The 19,307-nt window shown below is 42.0% G+C and overlaps 1 protein-coding gene across 1 annotated transcript in view; it reads right to left on the bottom strand.

The window, feature by feature from the left end:
• Positions 1–19,307, bottom strand: part of NELL1 (neural EGFL like 1) — a gene marked incomplete at both ends in the record, with an annotated part of 282,292 nt that overhangs the window by 254,068 nt on the left and 8,917 nt on the right. Inside the window, one exon of the mRNA XM_084207298.1 lies at positions 3,507–3,657. Within this exon, the coding sequence (XP_084063424.1) occupies positions 3,507–3,657 (151 nt within the window). The remainder of the gene's footprint in view (positions 1–3,506; positions 3,658–19,307) is intronic.

Here is a 19,307-nt window from a genome sequence, read left to right as displayed (position 1 = left end):
ATCCTTGAAATATTTCTCCAGATGCTGATCTTGGCCAGTGACCATCAACATATCTCAAACTCAGAGATTAAACAGCTGAAAGGCAATGCTGACTACATCTAATTTATGTTCTTGGGCTCTGGACCATGCAAAGGAGCAGGCAGACACAGCTTCAGGTGAAACTCCATTAAATCACTGTTGAAATGAGGAACTCATTGTGGGTGGCATTTTAAATATCTTGATGGCCTTTTCTAAGTGTTTTGGGGGTCTGAAGAGTCAAGGGTTGTGAGCAAAACAGCTCACAAAGCTCATCTAGGAAGAACTGGCTAGCATAATTCACTGATCAAAACAGTTTCCACTTTCTGCATCCTCAAGTAACATGTCTGTCCATTCTGTATTTTTTTCTTTACCTCTAATTTGGGAAAGAAAACATAATCCTCAGATTTACCACTATATTCCACATAACTATGCACACAGACTGCACCAACCAACTATCAGACTCTCCAGCTGGAATTTCTCTGCATTAATTAAGATTTTGATTTTCCAAGACTTACTTTAACACATTTGAAGCATGAAAACAAAGTCTTTATCATCATTAAACTGATTCAACAAAATGTTAACAGAGATGCATTGTTATCATTGTCCTGTCCATCAAATGATGATACAAATTAACAGCAAATCTCTAATTGTTATGAAATATCCATTTAGAATAACAAAATAGTATATCTAAATTACTGACTTCAAGAAAAATTATATGAATCTTATTTTATTATCTTCAGTTTGAGCTCCATTCTATTGTAAAATAAAAACCTGCTAAAACTTACTGAAGAAATGAAATTTAAACCAGGCATTCCATGCCTCACTACCTTAGGACAATCATCTCCACTACATCCAAAAGCAGAATATATACACACACCTTTTTGTTGCTCGGAATATCACCTATTTCTCATCTAGTAAATCTGTGTACAACAAAAAAGAGACCTTTCCCATAGAGATATGAACTCCACAGCTAACAGAGCTTCTTCTTGTCACTTGTTGCTGACCTCCTGTACGTTCTGAAGGCTTGAACTTTTAATTTGGCCACTTTTGGTATGCTGGTAAGTTAAAAAAAAAAAGAAACCTTTAACTATAATATTTCCTATTTTGCACAAAGAAAAGAAATTGAGAAGAGTTCTTGGGTTTTCCATAGTCAAAAACTATACTGGTTAAGGAACAATTATACTTTATACTTGTTCCCACATAACTTGCTCCTGATGAAATAAAGATACTCTTTATTGGGCTCTTTGCAGTCATAGAAATGGGGAAAAGTAAAAAAGATTGACCAAAAAAATTGATGTCATGTAGAACAGAACCCTGATAATTATCAGAAGCTTAGTAGGAGCAAAAATTAATAAAAGGCTTGCCCTGTGACATGTGTCTGCAGCCACTTCAGTTCCCATGCAAAGCTACAGAGTGAGTGGAGCTGTTAGAGCAGCATCAAAAATTATCAACCTGAAAGTTCTGATCTAATGTAAGCATGGTCCTCTTCAGCAGTGCCCCAAATCTTTGTTCTCTGCTTCTCATCCATGTCAAAAAATACTCTCTCCATTGTCCTCCACTTTATTAATTTCTGTCATCACAGATCTGGGGGCTGAAAGCAGGATCCTTACCGAGGTCTGAGCAGCAGCCTGACAAACAAACAATGGCTTTAAGGGATAAACAGTGAGTCCAAAATAGAAGGATAGCCACAGAAACCCACCTGAAGTAACAGCAGTCAGGAGCAACACCAGACATGCCTGTTCTGACTCCTGCATGGAATTACAGAGACTGAAACTTCCTGTTACCACACAGGGCTACAAAGGTTCAGCTGAGACTAGCAGGCAATCCTTCAACTCGATGCATTTTTAAGCAGATGTCATAATTTTAAATATTATAGATAACCTCAGCTGCAGAGAGGACAACAGCAGTGTATTTAGTTCAACCAAGATTACTCCTGCAGAGCACATCTCCCTACAAGCCTCTGCCTGTCAAGATAGAGGACTCAAGGAGCTGCATTCAGGAGATGCCATATCTAAAAATCCATGTGCCTTGCACTGTGTAATCACCACTGCCTGTCGAGTTTGACCTTGGATTTTGCCAAGTTCAGGCATGTGATAGCATTTTTCTGTTCAATGGCTGTCCTCAATGTCCTCTTTCTCAAATAAATAATAAACAAACTCTTACCATGGCAAACTGATCCTGTTAACCATGACTTCAAATGGCCTGAAAAGGCTTGGAAAAATTGAAAAGTAATGCAAAAGGAATGATAGAGTGAGAGAAGGACAACAGGAAGAGATGGAGGGAGGGATCCCTCTCTAATGTAAAATTAGATATTCTTCTAGACTGAGACAGTGGCCTGAAAAATGTGAAAAGGAATAAAGTGAAAGAAATACCAATAAGAAAGAAGTGGTGACAGAGAAGTACAGCAAAGTCCTCCCCTTGAGTGGGGAGCCTTGTCTGGACATCTCTGCTGTTGCTCTAGCAAAAGGCACCACTGACAATTTGGCCAGGATGAAGTCCCTGCCTTCTCCTTCTTACACTTTCTCAACAAAAAGGCCAACTGGGGTAACAATTGAGCATCAAGTACATGATTAAGACAAATACCAGGAGGACTTTTTTTAATAGAAGTGCTGCAGAATAACTGACATTAGATTTGAAATGGGAGCAACCAAAGAATGTCCCATTACTTAAATTACAACAGAAAAGACCAGCACTAGTCTTTTATGTGTCAGACCAGACACAAAGGTCCTTCAAGACCTAAGAAATTACCAAAAAAGCATTCACAAAGTTACAAATAGCAGACTGTTTGATACAGCACACACTTTGAAACATCAAAACCTCATTGGAATTGTATTATGAACCATAATACAATGTGCACCTTTTTTGTAACAAACTGATGCCTACCACTAAAACAGATAATCAAAGACACCTCTTTTTCCTCCTCCACTGACAACCAGAAACAAAATAAAAAGGGCAGGGAGAAGAGACATACATGAAATAAGAATATAATGTGTTTATGTTGGGAAGAAAAGATACACTGCATTGCATGGAAGCACAAGTAACTTAATTGCTTAATAGCTTAGTTATTGAATCTCAAAGAAAATGTATTCTTTTACAATGTAATAAAACATAGTGAAGCAAGAAAAGTGCAAGTTTAACTTTTATGAAAAAGCAAACTCCGAAGCACATGTAATAAACTAGTCAGGAAAATCGCATTACAAGGTTTGTGACTTCCAGAGTACATTGCATCCATACTACATTGGCTTCCATCTTTCTGTTTAGGTTATTTTACAGATTGGGATACATACATAATGAATTCCTCCTATAACAAAAAAAAAAAAAGAACTAGAAAAAAGTAGCAAATTTCATACTGTGATAAGAAAGGCTCTAACCTGCATGTTAGATTTGACATCTACCATTTCAACACATTGTCCAAACAGACCACTGAGCACTCGGCATCTTTTATGTTGCTGCTGCTGCTGCAGGAGGGAGAAACAAATTGCTCTTACCTGTGCTCCAACTCTCGGATGGACAATATAACTCCAGAAGTCGATGCCTTTTGTTGCAGAGTGGCCAGAAACGTGAACTCACTTCTATTCTGGAAGAGCTGAATTAACTTCTCACTCACGTGGGGTGCTGCGTGGATTTCTCTTTCTGTATCTGAGAATTTTTATTTTTAAAAGGAAACAAAAAAAAAAAGGGAAATAACAGTCTAGTAAAAATGCTAAGTCAGAAAGATTCAGATTACATTTTTCATTTTCACATCAATATTTTTCATTTCTGAGTCATCAGCCATGGTCCACCACTGCATTTTTTCAATGAAAAAACCCAAATGCCATCTCTGTCAGCACGTCCACTTGTCGATTTGACAAGTTCACAACTGGTCAGCTACTGATTTTCTGATGGATTTTTTGACGGGGTGCTGAGCCATTTGTGTCTGCTGCGAGCAGATTAAGTCGCTGTAAATAAGGTGTGCTGCAGTCAGATAAACAGGCCCCTAAATCTGAGATCTCAGGCACTGCCTCTCCCAACACAATTCACCAAGCTCCAATTTCAGTTTTCACCAGCGACTCTGTTACCACCTCTCCCTCATCCATCACAGCAAACCTGTCCTTGCACAGTGTAAGGCAGAGATGTATTATTGCTAATAATGCTATACGGCTGCGCTCCTGCCTGGGAAATAAATACCAGACACGCTTGCAATCCACGGCTGTTTCAGGGATTTCTCACTTTAAACAAGCAAAGTATGACAGCTCATACAATATTTATTAAACTACAGCCTGGCCAGGCAGATGCAGAAACATTCCAGCCTCGCTAGTCCTGACGATCCCCAAGCAGCATCATACCTTCCCACAGTTGATCTCCTAAGATTCAAATGCATCATCTCCCACCACATCCATTTTGAACTCACCCTTTTATTCACTATGCATCATCATTACAAAAGACAATTGACATCAAAGCAGAGAAATCGTGGCATTTCACCCTCCTGCCCACTGCCATGTCTCTCATGCTGGGCCTTTGTCACATTTTTGCAAGACCTGAGCCACTTGCAGTTCCTGGATGTCATAACCAATTAGAAACCCAGTGTGCTTGCTTTGCAAAGCACCTTTGCAAAGGTTCCACTGCGAAGCCAAAAATGCTGGCACAAATTCTCAGCTGGTAGAAAACCAGAGAAACTCCACTGAATGCTGAGAATCCAGCCCAGCATGCATGATGTAACACACAAAGGAGAGATGAAAATTACAATTCGGAATTTCGCTGTAGAAGGGGGAAAAAAAAAATCCCCAACACTATAAAAAGGCCCCATTGTGTCATTAAATGAGGCTTTGCAGAGAGAGAGGAGAGAGGCTGGCTTGGAAAACAACACAAAACCTCAAACACACCACTAGTGAGGGAATGCCATGGACTGAAACCAAACTCCAAGGAAAAAGTATTCAAGCATGTTTGATAATTGGGTGTCTCTTGTCCTGTGCAGCCTGAAGCACTCCAAAGGAGCTGGCACACCCAGACTCCTACCAGGCTTGCACTCTGAAAGGCTCACTGGTGGAAAGAACAGCTACAGCCAGACATCCAAAATCACCAGGAATCATTCAGAAATCTTTGCCAGGGCTCGAGTTCCCCTGATAAATAAATATAGTGCCCACTTTACAGCAACAAACTATTTGTCTGTCCAGTGCCACTTTTACCAGAGCAGAGGATAAAGCTTCCAAGAGCAGAAACCATCTCCACTGCCATCGCATAGTGGAATAGAAGAAAAAACAATCCATCACAGAAGACCAGATTTTGTCTTTATCTATTAGCTTTCTCTATCTGCATCATTATCTTCACCTAGCAGGTGTTATTACTGGTCATAAATACCATGTAGTTTCTTCTTAAAAAGCTGATACCAGAGGTACAAAACTATGCCTCCCACAGACCCATAAATTCACCAATATCCAGTTTGCTATCTACAGAAACAGACAACACACTGGTAGCATGTTCCGAGGCACAACTCAGAGGTAAAATGTCCAAGACCTGACAGATTAAGATTATTATCCTTTCTTGAAGATTAAAAACCTTCATATCTTACCCTTTTTTTTCTTAAAGGTGTTACAGTTACCAGAAATAAAATATGACTTAACAAAGCTTTCAAAAATTCTTTCACATGAAAGCACAGGCAGTGCTGTCAGTGGAACATATATGCTTAAACTTCAGTCAAGCCTTGCAAAGTACAACAGCTTCTCATTATAGGAAGGCCCACATCCCACCACCTATCCATCAAATTTTATACAAAAATATAGGGCTCCTTGCTCAGAATCATCCATGGTGCCATCAGTGCACTGACTAGTTCAGTCAGAAACATACTTTGAAATATTTTGCTATTCTCTACCACCTCTTCATAGACAAGGGAATACTAAAACCACAATAAACACTGATATTCATTGTCTGTAAGATCCACAGTTCTGAAATTCCAGAGTGGTGGGTCAGGACTACCAGGTAACAAATAGTATTTACAAATACTATTTGCAACACTGTGCTAGGTAATTGTTACAATGGAAGTTACACAACCAGGCTTTAGATAATTAACACACATCTAAGCACAGTGCTATGTATTTGGGAAACAAGTCCAGCCATCAGCAGCACCCTGGGACATCCCTACTGCAAACCAGGTGAAAAATTCACTTGCTGATGCAAAAATGTCTCCAGAAATTCTGCTTTCCACAGCCTGGTCTCAGTGCTCCAAGGGGACCTTCCCACTGGTCCGTGGTGAGATGGTAAATGCAACTGGAGCTGGGAAGGCCAGCAGGGCTGGGGGGATGCAGAGGGCACAGGATCCTGGAGCTGAGTCTGCCCAGGGCCAGGCACAGCCTGGGCTTGCAGCTGGAACCCAGGGCTGGGAAGGAGGGGTTTGGAGGGGTTTGGAGGGGTTTGGAGGGGTTTGGAGGCCAACACTGCATGGCCCAGCTCCTGTCCCACGGCACAGCCCCCTGCCCTCACACACAGCATCCCCAGGAACATCAGCTTTGTGTTCTGCTGGGTTTCTGCAGAAAACACCATACAAATGAGCTGGGAGTACAAGCCATTTAGAATAAGAGCCTTCTATTTTCAGGTAGGTTTTCACACTTCAAAATAAAAAAAAAACAGAACAAAAATTGAGAATACATACACCCCCTCACCGCAGGTACCTGAAAGGCAAAATACTTTTTATGCTCTCTATAAAAATAACTGTCTGCTTGTAATGAAATGTCATATTTCCTACATAATATAGAACAATATAGGTTTATACAGCAATCTTCAGTGAAACATCGCTTCATGCTTGAATGATAATGCAATCTCAGCAAAATAAATAAACAAACACAGATACGACTTTCATATGCCCTTCTGTGTGATTATATTTTCTTAATTTGAAATAGTGACTGTCTGGAGGGTTTTTTAAAACATACCGGGGTGTTTCTAGAATTAATCAAGGAAAGAAAGCAAGCATATTTGCAAGTCCAAGAGACAGAAATCATCTCAGAGCATCAAGTAAAGGCAACTTTCTACCTTCAGCAGAACAAAAGCACAAGACACACCTCTGTCAGAGAGAGCATTTGTGCAGCTTGATTTTAATTCTTCAGCTGTGGGTCCAAAGAAGAAGTGCCAAACACAAACCAAAGGTCTAGATTGCCAGAACAGACAACAAAAACCATTTAGCACTGCCACCCACCTGCCTGGCACCATCTTCCCCACCTTACCTTGTCCTGGATGCCCTGTCCCCTGAGAGCCCACTCAGCCAGCACAGCCCTGCCAAGCCAAAAAGAGCTCCAAGAGCAAGCAGCACCCAGGGCTGCCCTGCACACAGGGGCACACCACCCACAGCAGCCTCCTGCACCCTGAGCCACGCAGAGAAATTTCACCCACAGCACTCACCATCAGCACCCTCAGGAGAAGGCTCAAATTTAGGGGTGTTCTCACTTCCCCACAAAACCAAACCAACAGCAATTCTGCCAGTGATGTTGGGCCGGGCTTCACCTCACTCCCACAAACCATCCAGATCTGTCAGTGCCCACTAACCCCAAATGCCAGATAGAATTAGGTACAGTAACTCAGGATCAGCATCAGTCCTTACCCCACCTGATTTAGCCCCTCAAGTCACATCTTCCTGTGTGGATTCAACACTGCGTGCCTCACCCGCTCTAGCAACTCAGAATTAAACCTCAGGCTTCTGCCATTTGTAACCCTGAACACATCAGAAGCCCCAGTCAGGAGAAATTCAGGAGCTGGCTCCATTAATTAAATGCAATGAAATCACCACCACACAGAAGGAGACAAAATGAGTTGGAGAAGGAAAAGGACAATGCTAGGAAAGAAAGCAAAGGTCTTGCCAAGCCTCCTTGGACAGTGACAACAATCCACAGCACAAAGGGAAATACATGACCATTTGGGATGGAATTTTAAGCGATGAGAAATGTGCACCAGTTGTTAAAAGCCATATCCCAATCCATCTGGGGAATAATTTTTCTTTAATAGATGCTTCCATTAGTGGAAAAATACTAAAATTCAGTTCTGAATCAATGCATTTGCTAAAGCAATAGGTACATTTTAGCATTCACTGGCCTGCTTGAATACCTTTTACTTCCCTTGGCAGAGAACATACTGCAGAACACATTGCTTTATTGGTAACTTCAATCATTTTAAAGCTATTTGCTTCAACATGCTTTCATTAGAACCACTGAACAGTCACTCTGGACAAGCAAGTAGAAATTAATCCTGCAACAGCAGAGAATCCAGATTTAAGCTACAGCAATTAAAGAACTGAATATTACAGTTTTTTGGCTTTTACCTTGCTATGGGCAAAATCAAATAAAACTGAAAGCTGTATTTAAAAAAACAAAACAAACAGAAAATCATCCTGGTGCCCCACTTTTTCTTAAGTCACCAGCTTTACAAAAATGAAACCAAGATTAGAAGGGTGATCCAAAACTAGCAACTCTCAGTGTAGGCAGTTCCTAACAGTTGCTGAGGATGAAAACACACAACAGCAGCATAAAAACACTCTTGTTCACCAAAGCCTCCAAGTCAAGTGGGATCCAGTGCACCGACCCCCTTCCTGCACACTGGTCCCACAAAACATCTTTTGAAGAATTGGTAAAAAAAACAGAACCAAAAAAAACCCCTACCAACCACAAAAAAACCCCACAAACGCCACCAATGGGAAACACTAGTGATAAATGCCCATTCCCACTCACTTCCACCCTTCTACCAGCCCTACTCAGGCCACACAAGTCACAAACAGATGCAAAAATCCCCAGAAGGATGATAATGCTAATTTATGGGGATCTTCTCCAAAAAGATTCATTTCACTGCCAAGCAGAGGAATTCTTCAGGTACTTGACCCTGCCTACCTACCGAGGGCAAAATGCAGATGTCTGCAGATGTCACCAATTTTTTGGTTTGAGCTATGGGGATAAATCCACATAAATTTCTCTTTATATGCTAAGAAAAGAGAAGCCTTCCCAACATGCTCCCATGGCAGGAAAAGGCCCAGAGCCACATCCATCCCTCAGAGCACTTAGGGAGCTCAGTTCAGCCACGAGCTCTAAGGCTCCAGAGAGCCACGAGCCTGCACTGCTCCCAGCCAGGCTAAACCATGGGGTTCGGTGAGCTGGGGGTGCTGTCAATGGGAAAGAAATGTAAATTTATGTTAAGGTGCTAAGCTGGCTCTCCAGAATCACCTGTTGTACCTGCCAGCAACCCAAAGAGAAAAGTCTCTCTGAAAAACCAAGCTACCAGGGAGGACCAAAGAGGGCATGATGTATTCTCATAAGCATGAAAAGACACTGTAAATGTTTTTGCCTTGCTAGCTCCACTCAGAGTCAGTAACAAACAGTAGGAAACCATGTTCAACAGCACAGCTTTCTAAATTATGATTATTCATTGTAAATCACTTTTTACATGTCGCTTCAAACAGTGTTTCTCAAGAATAAGATCCGTCTGCAGCGAAATGCTTGGTGGTTTTAATATGCAAGCCTCCTACGGAGATGATGTCTCATTTTAATTATTGTTTCGGTTTAATGGGTTTTCATTAAATTAGAGGATGGAGCAATTACCAGGGTGAACAGCTAATGTCACAAAGGTAAGTTCCCATGACTGTACAGCAAAAGCAGTTCCGCTAGAGAAGGTGGAAAATAGTGCTATTCAATGTAAACTCTGCCTTTGCATCATGCAAAACCACCCCTGGCTATCCATGCTCATTTATTGCTGTCATTTTGATATACGTGTTGGTAAACTAGTTTACAAATGGGTCTCTCCTAACAAAATTCATCTAGCGTTTAAAATTATATATACATATAAATAAAACTCCTTTCAGCAAGCCACTGCAAACCCAGCCCTAAAACTCCAGTTGCCAGGGGCAGGAGAATTTTGAGTCACTGAAGAAATCAAACAGAGAATACTTATCAAATCACAGTTTCTCCTCAACCGCTAATTTAGCTGATTTAGTGGCTTCGTATCAGACTCTTCACTTCTTGAAAATTGCCTTGACTTGAGCACCAGCTAGAGTGACCACACTCATGCTAATTAAGTAGATGTCAGAGAGTCTTAAGTCCTTTGTTTGCTCTATCAGCGTTTCAAACCTCACCAGGCAGCTGAGAGCTCTGGAAGGAGCAGAGCAGCGGACAGGGCACAAGAGCTGGAAGTGAACACAGGCCAGGAGTGAAGGCAGCCAGCAGTGCTCCTGCAGCCCCAGCCTGTTTGAGGGTCCCCAGGATGAGGGAAGAGATGGCTGATTTATTCTTTTATGATATATATCATATTAAAAGAAAATCATGTACTAAAGCTATCCTGAAGAAAGAGAAAGGAGACATCAGAAGGCTGATAATAAAAACCCCGTGACTGACCAGAGAGTCTGACACAGTTGGACTGGGATTGGTCACCAAGTAGAAACAATCCACGTGGAACCAGTCAAAGACACTCCTGTTGGTAAACCATCTCCAGATCACATTCCAGGGCCAACAGATAGTTATTGTTCACATTTCTTTTCTGAGGCACCTCAGGAGAAAAGTCCTGGCGAAGGGATTTTCATAAGATAAGTCAGTGGCAGCAGCAGCCAGAGGTGCTGGGGAAGCGCAGGGGCAGGAGGCTGCAGCAACGCCCGTATGGAGATAATTCCCGTGGAATGGACAAGGAGGGTCTCCTCCCTCCTTGTCCTTTCCATCCACACGGGCAGAGTGAGCAAGGGAGGCACTGGAAGGAGAGCAAGGAGAGCTCTCCAGCAGCACCAGGAGAAGCAGCAGCCTGGTTCCACTCAAAGGCCAGCTGATGACGGACACTGCCACCAACCCAACTGCTGCCACGGACAAAAATCAGACACCTGCACTCAGCCAAGGGCTTTGGAGCAGCTTTCCTGCTGTCAACCACAGCCACCACTTTGCTGGGGCTACACTTCACCTGTTACTCGAGGCAGCTACTTGAACTTATTTCAAGTATTTTAAGCAGCTGCTGAGCTCGTCTTCTCAAGTAGGCGCCGTTCTTTCCTCAAGGGATTCATGCTGAAATCAAGACTGTTTACAAATGGTTGATCCCTTAAATTAAACGCTTCCTTGAAATGCTCCAGAAGTTCACTATCACTAAAAGCACATAATCTGCTCTTAAATCATGTGAGTTAATCAAATTACATGTGTTGTCAGTTAATTAGTTCAGGAGTCGCTGATTGTATCAACTTTTCCACTGTTTACCTACATTAGATAAGGTTATCACGTTACTGTTCCTGAAAAGATTGCTCTTTGCCAATTTGGAAAATAACATTTTAACAGAAGGAACGTGGACTTGCACCAGCAACACTGTGAGCACAGCCAGTGGCAACACTGGGAAAATTCAGTAATTGCCAAAAACCGTTCCCAGTATGCTATCCATTTTGCTGGAGCAATACTGGCCACTCCAGGGACCTATTTCAAGAATATATTAAATACTAATATCACACACAAATAATGAGCCACTCAAAAATATGGCTTCATGCAAAAGAAAGCTAAACAATCTTTTTCCTCCTCTTCTACGAACCATTTTCAAATATGCTTGATGTCACACAAAAATATTAGAGATTACTTTTAAAAAATCATAATATATACCAAAACTTGACAAAATACACTCTGCACTTGTTTAAAGGAAACTTAAGGTGGTACCAGAAGGTGAGGAGCCCCTTGAATGAAAAATCAGACATGGAAAATTAGTTTTGCAAATAACTATTAAATGTAGGTTTGGTCTTATTTCCTCCCATTATAACTCTAAATGTGTTTATAATCCAGAAAAAAAATAATAAGGTTAATAGAAGAGAGAGACTGATCCACTTATTTTTGAGCAGTATGTAATAATTCTGATTTCTCATTTAGCACTCTTCTTTCTTCCAGGTAATAATAAATACTGGTCATAATTTATGGCAACAATATTTAGAAAACAACCACAAGGACTTCTGAAGTGCTTTATGATTCCTAAGGTTACTATGAATTTAACAGATACAGTCAACAAATAACGCATTTCAACAAAATTTTAAGATCCAGATTCCACGGGAGCAGGAAACAATCAGAATGCTAAGTTACTCTGACTTGGTTGAAAATCCCAGTCTAACTTCAGCAAAGCCATACAGAAATTAGAATTTGCCTCCCTGGTGAAAACCTGCACTCTTAAATGTGTAAATCAAAATACTACTTGAAATAGTTCATTAAAAGGGAAGTTTCAGCTAAGCAGAAATCTGACTTGGTTTCTTCCCTGTGGAGAGAGGTTACTATCCTAATGCAGCTCACAGACCTGGGTACACCTACACACAGTTTTAATTTCCAGTCATTTTACCACATGAACAATCCAACTAAAGACAATGAAATTACCCTTGAAGTTCGAAGCAAGCATATGCTGAAGTGCTCTCTTGGTTCACAAACTCTCAAAGACTTGACAGTCTAAATAGTTTTTTAATTACTTTTAAAGCATAGGTCACGTATTGCTAAAAAGTTATGATTTCAGGGGTTTTTCATACTCTATAAATGATTTATACAAGCATTAAACAACACATGTTTCATGAACTAATTCTCCCTTTTTGTTTTCTTTCCCTGAGGAAAAAAATCACTTCCATGTTATTGCTAAAGCAAATTAAATCCTGGGTGTCTGTTTTATTTATTAACTGCATGATAATAACATGAGGCATAATACATTTGTGAGAGCCCTTCTCTACCGAAGTATAATTTCTGCTGTCAGCCTCTTTATGTTTATATTCAATATTCTAGATGTCTTTGTTTCTTGGAACATACATGGGCACACATTTATATTTTCTCCCAAAATAAATATAAACGCCATTGGTGAAATGTTTCACAACACCCACAACAAAGACCCATAAATAACTAACACACTTAGTCATTTTCCAGGAGTTTTACATGATGTGAGAGATTTAATAATTCCTTTTAAAAAGTCACAATAATAACTGTTTTATCTCTTTACACCATAATTATGATTTGGACCATTGCTTTTCTTATTTCACCCAAGCATACCACAACTCATGAATAAAATATGACAACTTTGATAGCATCCATTGCTGTGGGTTCATCCGTAACAGGAAACGTGATTGGGGTACTAAGAGCTCCCTTTTCTCCATAAGCCTTTGTTTCTGAAAATAAGCTTTTATTTAAACAGAACTGCCTCGTGCCCCTCCTCTTCTGCATTTCTTGCTGTTAGCAGCAACACCAGCAATAATGTTTACTTTTCTTTTTAATGATCACATTTGGAAGCGGTGAGGATGGCACGAAGCAAGGTGGGCACCATACCCCGTCTGAAAGCTGCCGTGCACAAGACATCAAAAAGCATCACAGGCAATGCCAGCATCAGAGAACAAAAAGCTAAAGCAGAGGACGTGACTTCAATATGAGAGAAATGCCATTATGATAAGTGAAACTTTTTTTTTCTGGCTCCATAATCAGTTAAAATGAAGGAAATCTAAATTTCTTCCACTGTTTCCCAAACAAGATCATGCTAACTAATACTGCAGGGCCCTCCTACCATGTTCCCTGAAAAGGAAGCCTTGGGATAAATGCAATACACAAGGTTTCCAAGTCATCAGCATTTACCAAATTATTCTACAAATGTCATGTTTTAAGACTGTGCTGCTTCACTTTCCAAACAGCATGATGAGCATCTGTGGAGACCTCCACAGACCACGAAAAATCATGACACATGCACACACAAATCCCACTCCCCTCCCACACATCTTGGCTTTGTTTTCCCCAGTCCCCAGGAAGAGGCTTTAAAATTTCAGAATTATTCACAATGAGCTGAAGTAGAGAGAGAGAGAAACAGGGGCAGATATGAATGTCATCTTAGACAGTCCATCTTAGAAGCACCAAGTATTTAAACTCCAAGATCCACTTTTTATATGTGTTTCTCTCTAAAAAGATCTTTATGCTCTGTATATCTTTATGTTACGTTCCAGTTCACAAAAAGTTTTTAAAAAATGAAAATATAGACTTAAAAGAAGGGGGCTACACCATACAGAACTAAGCTTTACAACACAAATTTATCTCCTCTGGAAGTGTCTGCTCCCACAGATGCCAAATGGAAACCTCACAGCTTCAGAGGGAGGAGTCACCTGTGTGTGCAGGGGAAGACAGACTCTAAAACAGCCCCTGCAGCTGCAGTGATCCTGAACAATTTGTCTTATTTACAGTACAGGGGACCCACAGCAAGCTCCCCTGTAATTTAAGAAATGTTACCACAAAGGAGGGAGGATGGGGGACAGAAAAACCTGTAATGAGAGGCTTTTAGGAAGCAAAACCAATGCTGAGCTGCAGTACTTACTGCTCTAAAATAGTGATTCACAGATCCCTGTCATCAGAATTACAGGACCTATTTTAGCAGATATGCAGCCTATAACTAAGGACATCATCCCATGCTGGAGTGGGCATCAGGTACCAAAATCAATTTTTGCCCATTCTATTAAAAAAAAAATAAAAAACCTAATGCACTCTGTATCTTTGAATAGGCCAAAAAAGGCAAGACAATCACGTGATATAACACCATAAAACCAGCATAGTATGACATGAATACTTCATGCCATTTATGTGGTGAAAATGAAAAAATGACAGAAAAAATGACAGAATAAATGTCCCCCCTTGTGTATCATTTATACATCCACACCACAGGTGGCAGGACTGTTCTAGAATTTGGCACAGAAGAAGTAGGTTGAGGTCTCAAAGTACCATCTAATCTTTACTCTTGATAGATAGGTCCAAGACAGCAGGATTTTACATCTCAGGAAATGGTCCATTCCTGGCTCCTTCATTAGGTCTGGTTGTATATGCCTTTGTGTACTTCTTTAAGGTACAGAATCTTAAAGAGAAAGCTCGTGAAACTCATTTCCAATAACACCACTTCCTTTTAGGCAAAAGATGTAGCTGTGTTTAGAAGTAATGTAATCAAGTAAACCGAATGTAAATATTTTGCTCAGTTATTAACAAGCTTGTACTAAAATTGGTTTAAAATTTAAGATATCACCACCCTTGGGGTCAAAATACACAATAATAGGCCACTTTGTTTCACTGCTTACAGTAAGAACCCAATTCTTGAGCACTGCCTTTCCCATCCTCTGCATTTCAAGCAGTTTTAGCTCAGCAGTGCCCTACTAATGCTCCAGGTCTGTCCTCTTCTAATGCAGCACCTGTCCAGCAAGCCAGAGCTGCAACATGAGGTGCAGGATTCTTCACCCAGCACTACTCAGGTGCCACCTCTGCTTCACCCCAACCTCCCACAGCTCTGACAAGCACCTGGGCCCATCTGACACGATGCTACAGAATATTCTTACTCCACTTTAACACTTGTTTAATAAACAAGGAGCTAATTACAGGATGGGATGACTGAAGAGTATCCATTTGCCAAAATCTTGCATGAAAAAGACAGGTTTTGTCATATTGATGAAGATACAAGAGACTCAAACTGTTAGCCCTGCTTTCATCTGAGTCACTTTCACTGTAAGGACCAGATGCTCACATGGTGTAGAACACCCTTACTAGCAGTATCAGAAACTAATTTCTGCATCCCTGTCTCAGCCCATTAAAGAGTAAAGAGCTTTTCTTCCTTTTCTGCTTATCTTCATGACAGGACTTTGTCAACAGGTTGCCAGAAGCATTCAAGGCTTTTAGCACACTGCAGAAGTACTTACCCCACCTCCCCTCTGCGCTTCCCATCGTGGCAAATGAAGATAGATAAGCAGCACAATTATTGTCTCCCAGGAAAGCAAAAATAACTGCCAAGGACACAGGCAATATGTGCTTAGAACTCTCTCCTAATCATGACAGACACGATGGGAAATCCAAAAAATGTCAAGTAACAGAAGGCAGTGTGGCAGCACTCAGGATGGGGGGGGAAAAAGGTAAAACTAAAAATTGGTCACTGTTGTTTAATGTGACTTGGTTTCTATTTTAGTCTACACTCACTTGGAAGCAGGGGCAGGGGTGTTTTTAAACAGGAGAATTCTGAAGGAGAAACTGAAATTATTCACAAGCTATACCTTCATATCAATATGTTGGATAAATTTTACACCTAGGCAAGTTTCTAACATAATTCAAACATTAAACAAGAAACAGCAAAGACAGGATGGATATTTAAGAGTATTTTAAAAACTACTTCTGGGAACTAACAAAGTTAATAGTAGTTTATGTATCTTCAAAGCCTCAAAGCATTGTTTAATAATTATGTCTCAAGTGATCTTTAATTTCCTCCACTGAAGATGATTCATCTCACTCAACCCTTCCTAGCTCGTTGTACTCAATTCCAGATTATTTCTCTGTTCTGAAAATGGTTTTTGCAATGGAAAAAAGCATCACTTAAACTAACCATTAAATGGAAAGAAAAAACCAAAATACTAGCTATATTAAAAAATTAGTTATATTTTTATATATATATATATATAAAAAAAAATAATTTATAAGTTAGGCAGATGCTTGAATTAAAGTATCACAGGAAATCCTTGCTCAACCCTCTGGGGATGAATATTCCAAAACCTTTCTTAATTATAGGATCACACAGCCACTGATCACAAGTCCCAGTCAGTGCACAAAGGCAAGAACAAAAAGTAAAAACTAACAAACAAGGATCTTACATTTTGCTTCATTTTTATTGTTCAAGACTCACCTTGAACAGTAAATCCACCATATTCAAATGCAATTTGTGCCTTTCTGAAGGCAGAACACACCGAGCTAATTACTCCAGCACAGTATTGGAGCCTTCTACAAATATCAGTGAATTCTCTCTACCCCTGTTGTTAGAGGAATGGGCAGTTTTACAGCAAAAGTAAGGTTCTAATTCACTAATACAAACCCCCAAGCTGCATCCTCCAAAGACACTTGTGAAATCTCAGTACCCATCTGGGGTACTTTACAGCAGCACCAAATCTAACTTTCTGTGCTTTTCCTGATCATGCTGCCTTAATGCTGCCTGTGCCATAGGCAAACCCTCACCTAACCCTGCTCTCCTGGCCCAGGACTGCAGTCCTTGTGTTTCCCAGCCAGCCACAGCCCCGTGCCTCTCCCTCCAGGCTGCTTCTCCAGCTGCTAGACACAGCTCCCCTCACTCCAGTCCCTGCACCTCTCTCCCATTCCCCAAGTTAAACTCTTGGTACTGTCCTCGTCACAATTTGCCATCACCAGCTTCCTTCTTGGCCTCCAGCTCCTCCACAGAGCTCTTCCTCAACTCTTCCCTCCCCTGAGGTCATTTCCTGGCCCTGCCTGTCAGAGCTCACCTCATCCCATGCTCCTCTCCATGTGCCCAGCACCAGCCTGGCTCCTGCTGGCTCCCAGGGCAGCCTGCCCATCCCAGCCACATCCTTGTCACACTCACCCCAATCTGCTACACCCAGCCATCTCCTTGTCACTCACACACTCACCCCAATCTGCCACCCCAAACCACGTCCTTGTCACTCACACACTCACCCCAATCTGCTACACCCAGCCACGTCCTTGTCACTCACACACTCACCCCAATCTGCTACACCAAACCACATCCTTGTCACTCACACACTCACCCCAATCTGCCACCCCAAACCACGTCCTTGTCACTCACACACTCACCCCTTGCTGCTACACCTCCAGCTCTGAGTGCCCCTCTTTCCCAGCTCCTACAGGGGAAGGGGTGAGAAGCAGGGAAAGAAGGGGTGAAAGCAGGACAGGCACCAAGTCCCCAAGGAGAGATCAAGCCCTGCTGATGGACACCAGCCCAGAAACCATCTCCACCAGGGACGTCCCACTTCCCTCCACGCTGCTGGGTGCAGTCAGCCCAGCTGTTGGCACCCTACTCAAACTCTTATTCCAGCAGGGCTTCACTGAGCAGCTCTGACAGAGGCTCACTCCAGGATGCTGGGCAGCTGCCACAGCCCCTAAGGACCAGGCTGGAGCTGGGAACAACAGGGGAACGTGTCCAGGGATGAGTGTGGCGTGCCAGCAAGGATCCCATCTCCAAGGGATGGGCTGGGACCTGTTTCTCAACCCCCCAAGTGTCCATGAGTGCCTTCAGAGCCAGCCCTGACAGCAGATGAGCTCTGAGAAAAGCCCCAGTTCTGGGGGCTACACCAATTTCTGCCATGCCCAGGAGAGAGGGGGATTCTCAGCAGGGACACCTCAGTGGACAGCCAAGAGGAACAGCCAAAATGAAGCAGCACAGAATGCTACCACATTGAATGACCCACACCTCAAGGTGTTTTTACTGACACCTACAAAGGTTTTTTTTATCTGCCTCTCCCTCATGAACTCATGACCCTTGCAATGTTGGAAAGGAACATCTGGATTTTGTTTTTATTTTTTTCCACCAGGTATTGCCCACCATCACTTGAAGCCTAGGACAGGCAACATGGGGTAAACCCCCAAATTTACCCACCCTTACAGGAACCAGAGCAGGTACAGTGTGGCACATCAATGGCAAAATACCTCACTCTGACCTTTAAAAAATAAAATAAGAGCTCACAGGTTCAAGGAGCTTGCAGAGTTTCCACAGAGATAAAGCTGTGGTGAGCTGCAGGACACCTCTGTGAGGAGACATACTGCTGGTTCTGGCCAGCCCCAACTGAGAGAAAGCCCAGCAGCACCTCAGGCAAAGTGTATTTTAAAAGGGGAAAAAAATATCATCCAGCTGGGGAAAAATGGGGCAGCTGTGCAGACACAAATCCAAGTGACAGTGGGCAATACCTGGTGGAAAAAAAAATAAAAATAAAAATAAAACCAGACATTCCTCTACAGCAGCGCAAGGGTCATCAGCTGCTTTGCCAACTGTCCCAAAGCACGTGAAGGAGGGACAGCACCCCTGGCATTCCCACCAGATGGGATATTTGGACACACCACCATGGAAAAGGTACCAGAGCTACTCTCTCCCGTGACAGCTGAAGGCAGAACCAAGATTTCCAGCCACCATGTTGTGCCTTCCTAATTTTTCTGCTGCTGTAAGATTTCTGCTGTGTAAAAACAATACTGCTGATACTTAATATTTGCTATAAACATATCAGGAGAGATCCCACAAAAAGCAATGACTCTTGTCTCATTATCTCCCGTAAAGAGGGACTGACGCCTGAATTCCAAAATTAAAGTTTCTCTCCTACTCACTGCAGACCTCCCACCACCTGCCCCAGGAAGGGCAATGACATGTTTCCTCCCTGAGCTGTTCTCTGCCCCCTCTCACCCAGCCCCTGGCGATTCTCTGAGCCCTGCAGCTCACACACCTTGCACATCATGCTGGAGTTTAACACTTGAAGGGGATTAAAACCTTGGCCACAGCACCCAGGCCACCGAGACTGAGGGTGAGAAGTTCAGCACAGCTGGACAAAGGCAGCAGGC

The sequence above is a fragment of the Fringilla coelebs genome (assembly GCF_963513975.1).
Source record: "Fringilla coelebs genome assembly, chromosome: 6".
In the NCBI taxonomy this organism is placed as follows: domain Eukaryota; kingdom Metazoa; phylum Chordata; class Aves; order Passeriformes; family Fringillidae; genus Fringilla; species Fringilla coelebs.
The sequence above is the reverse complement of the archived record's forward strand: the minus strand, read 5'-3'. Positions and strand labels throughout refer to the sequence as shown.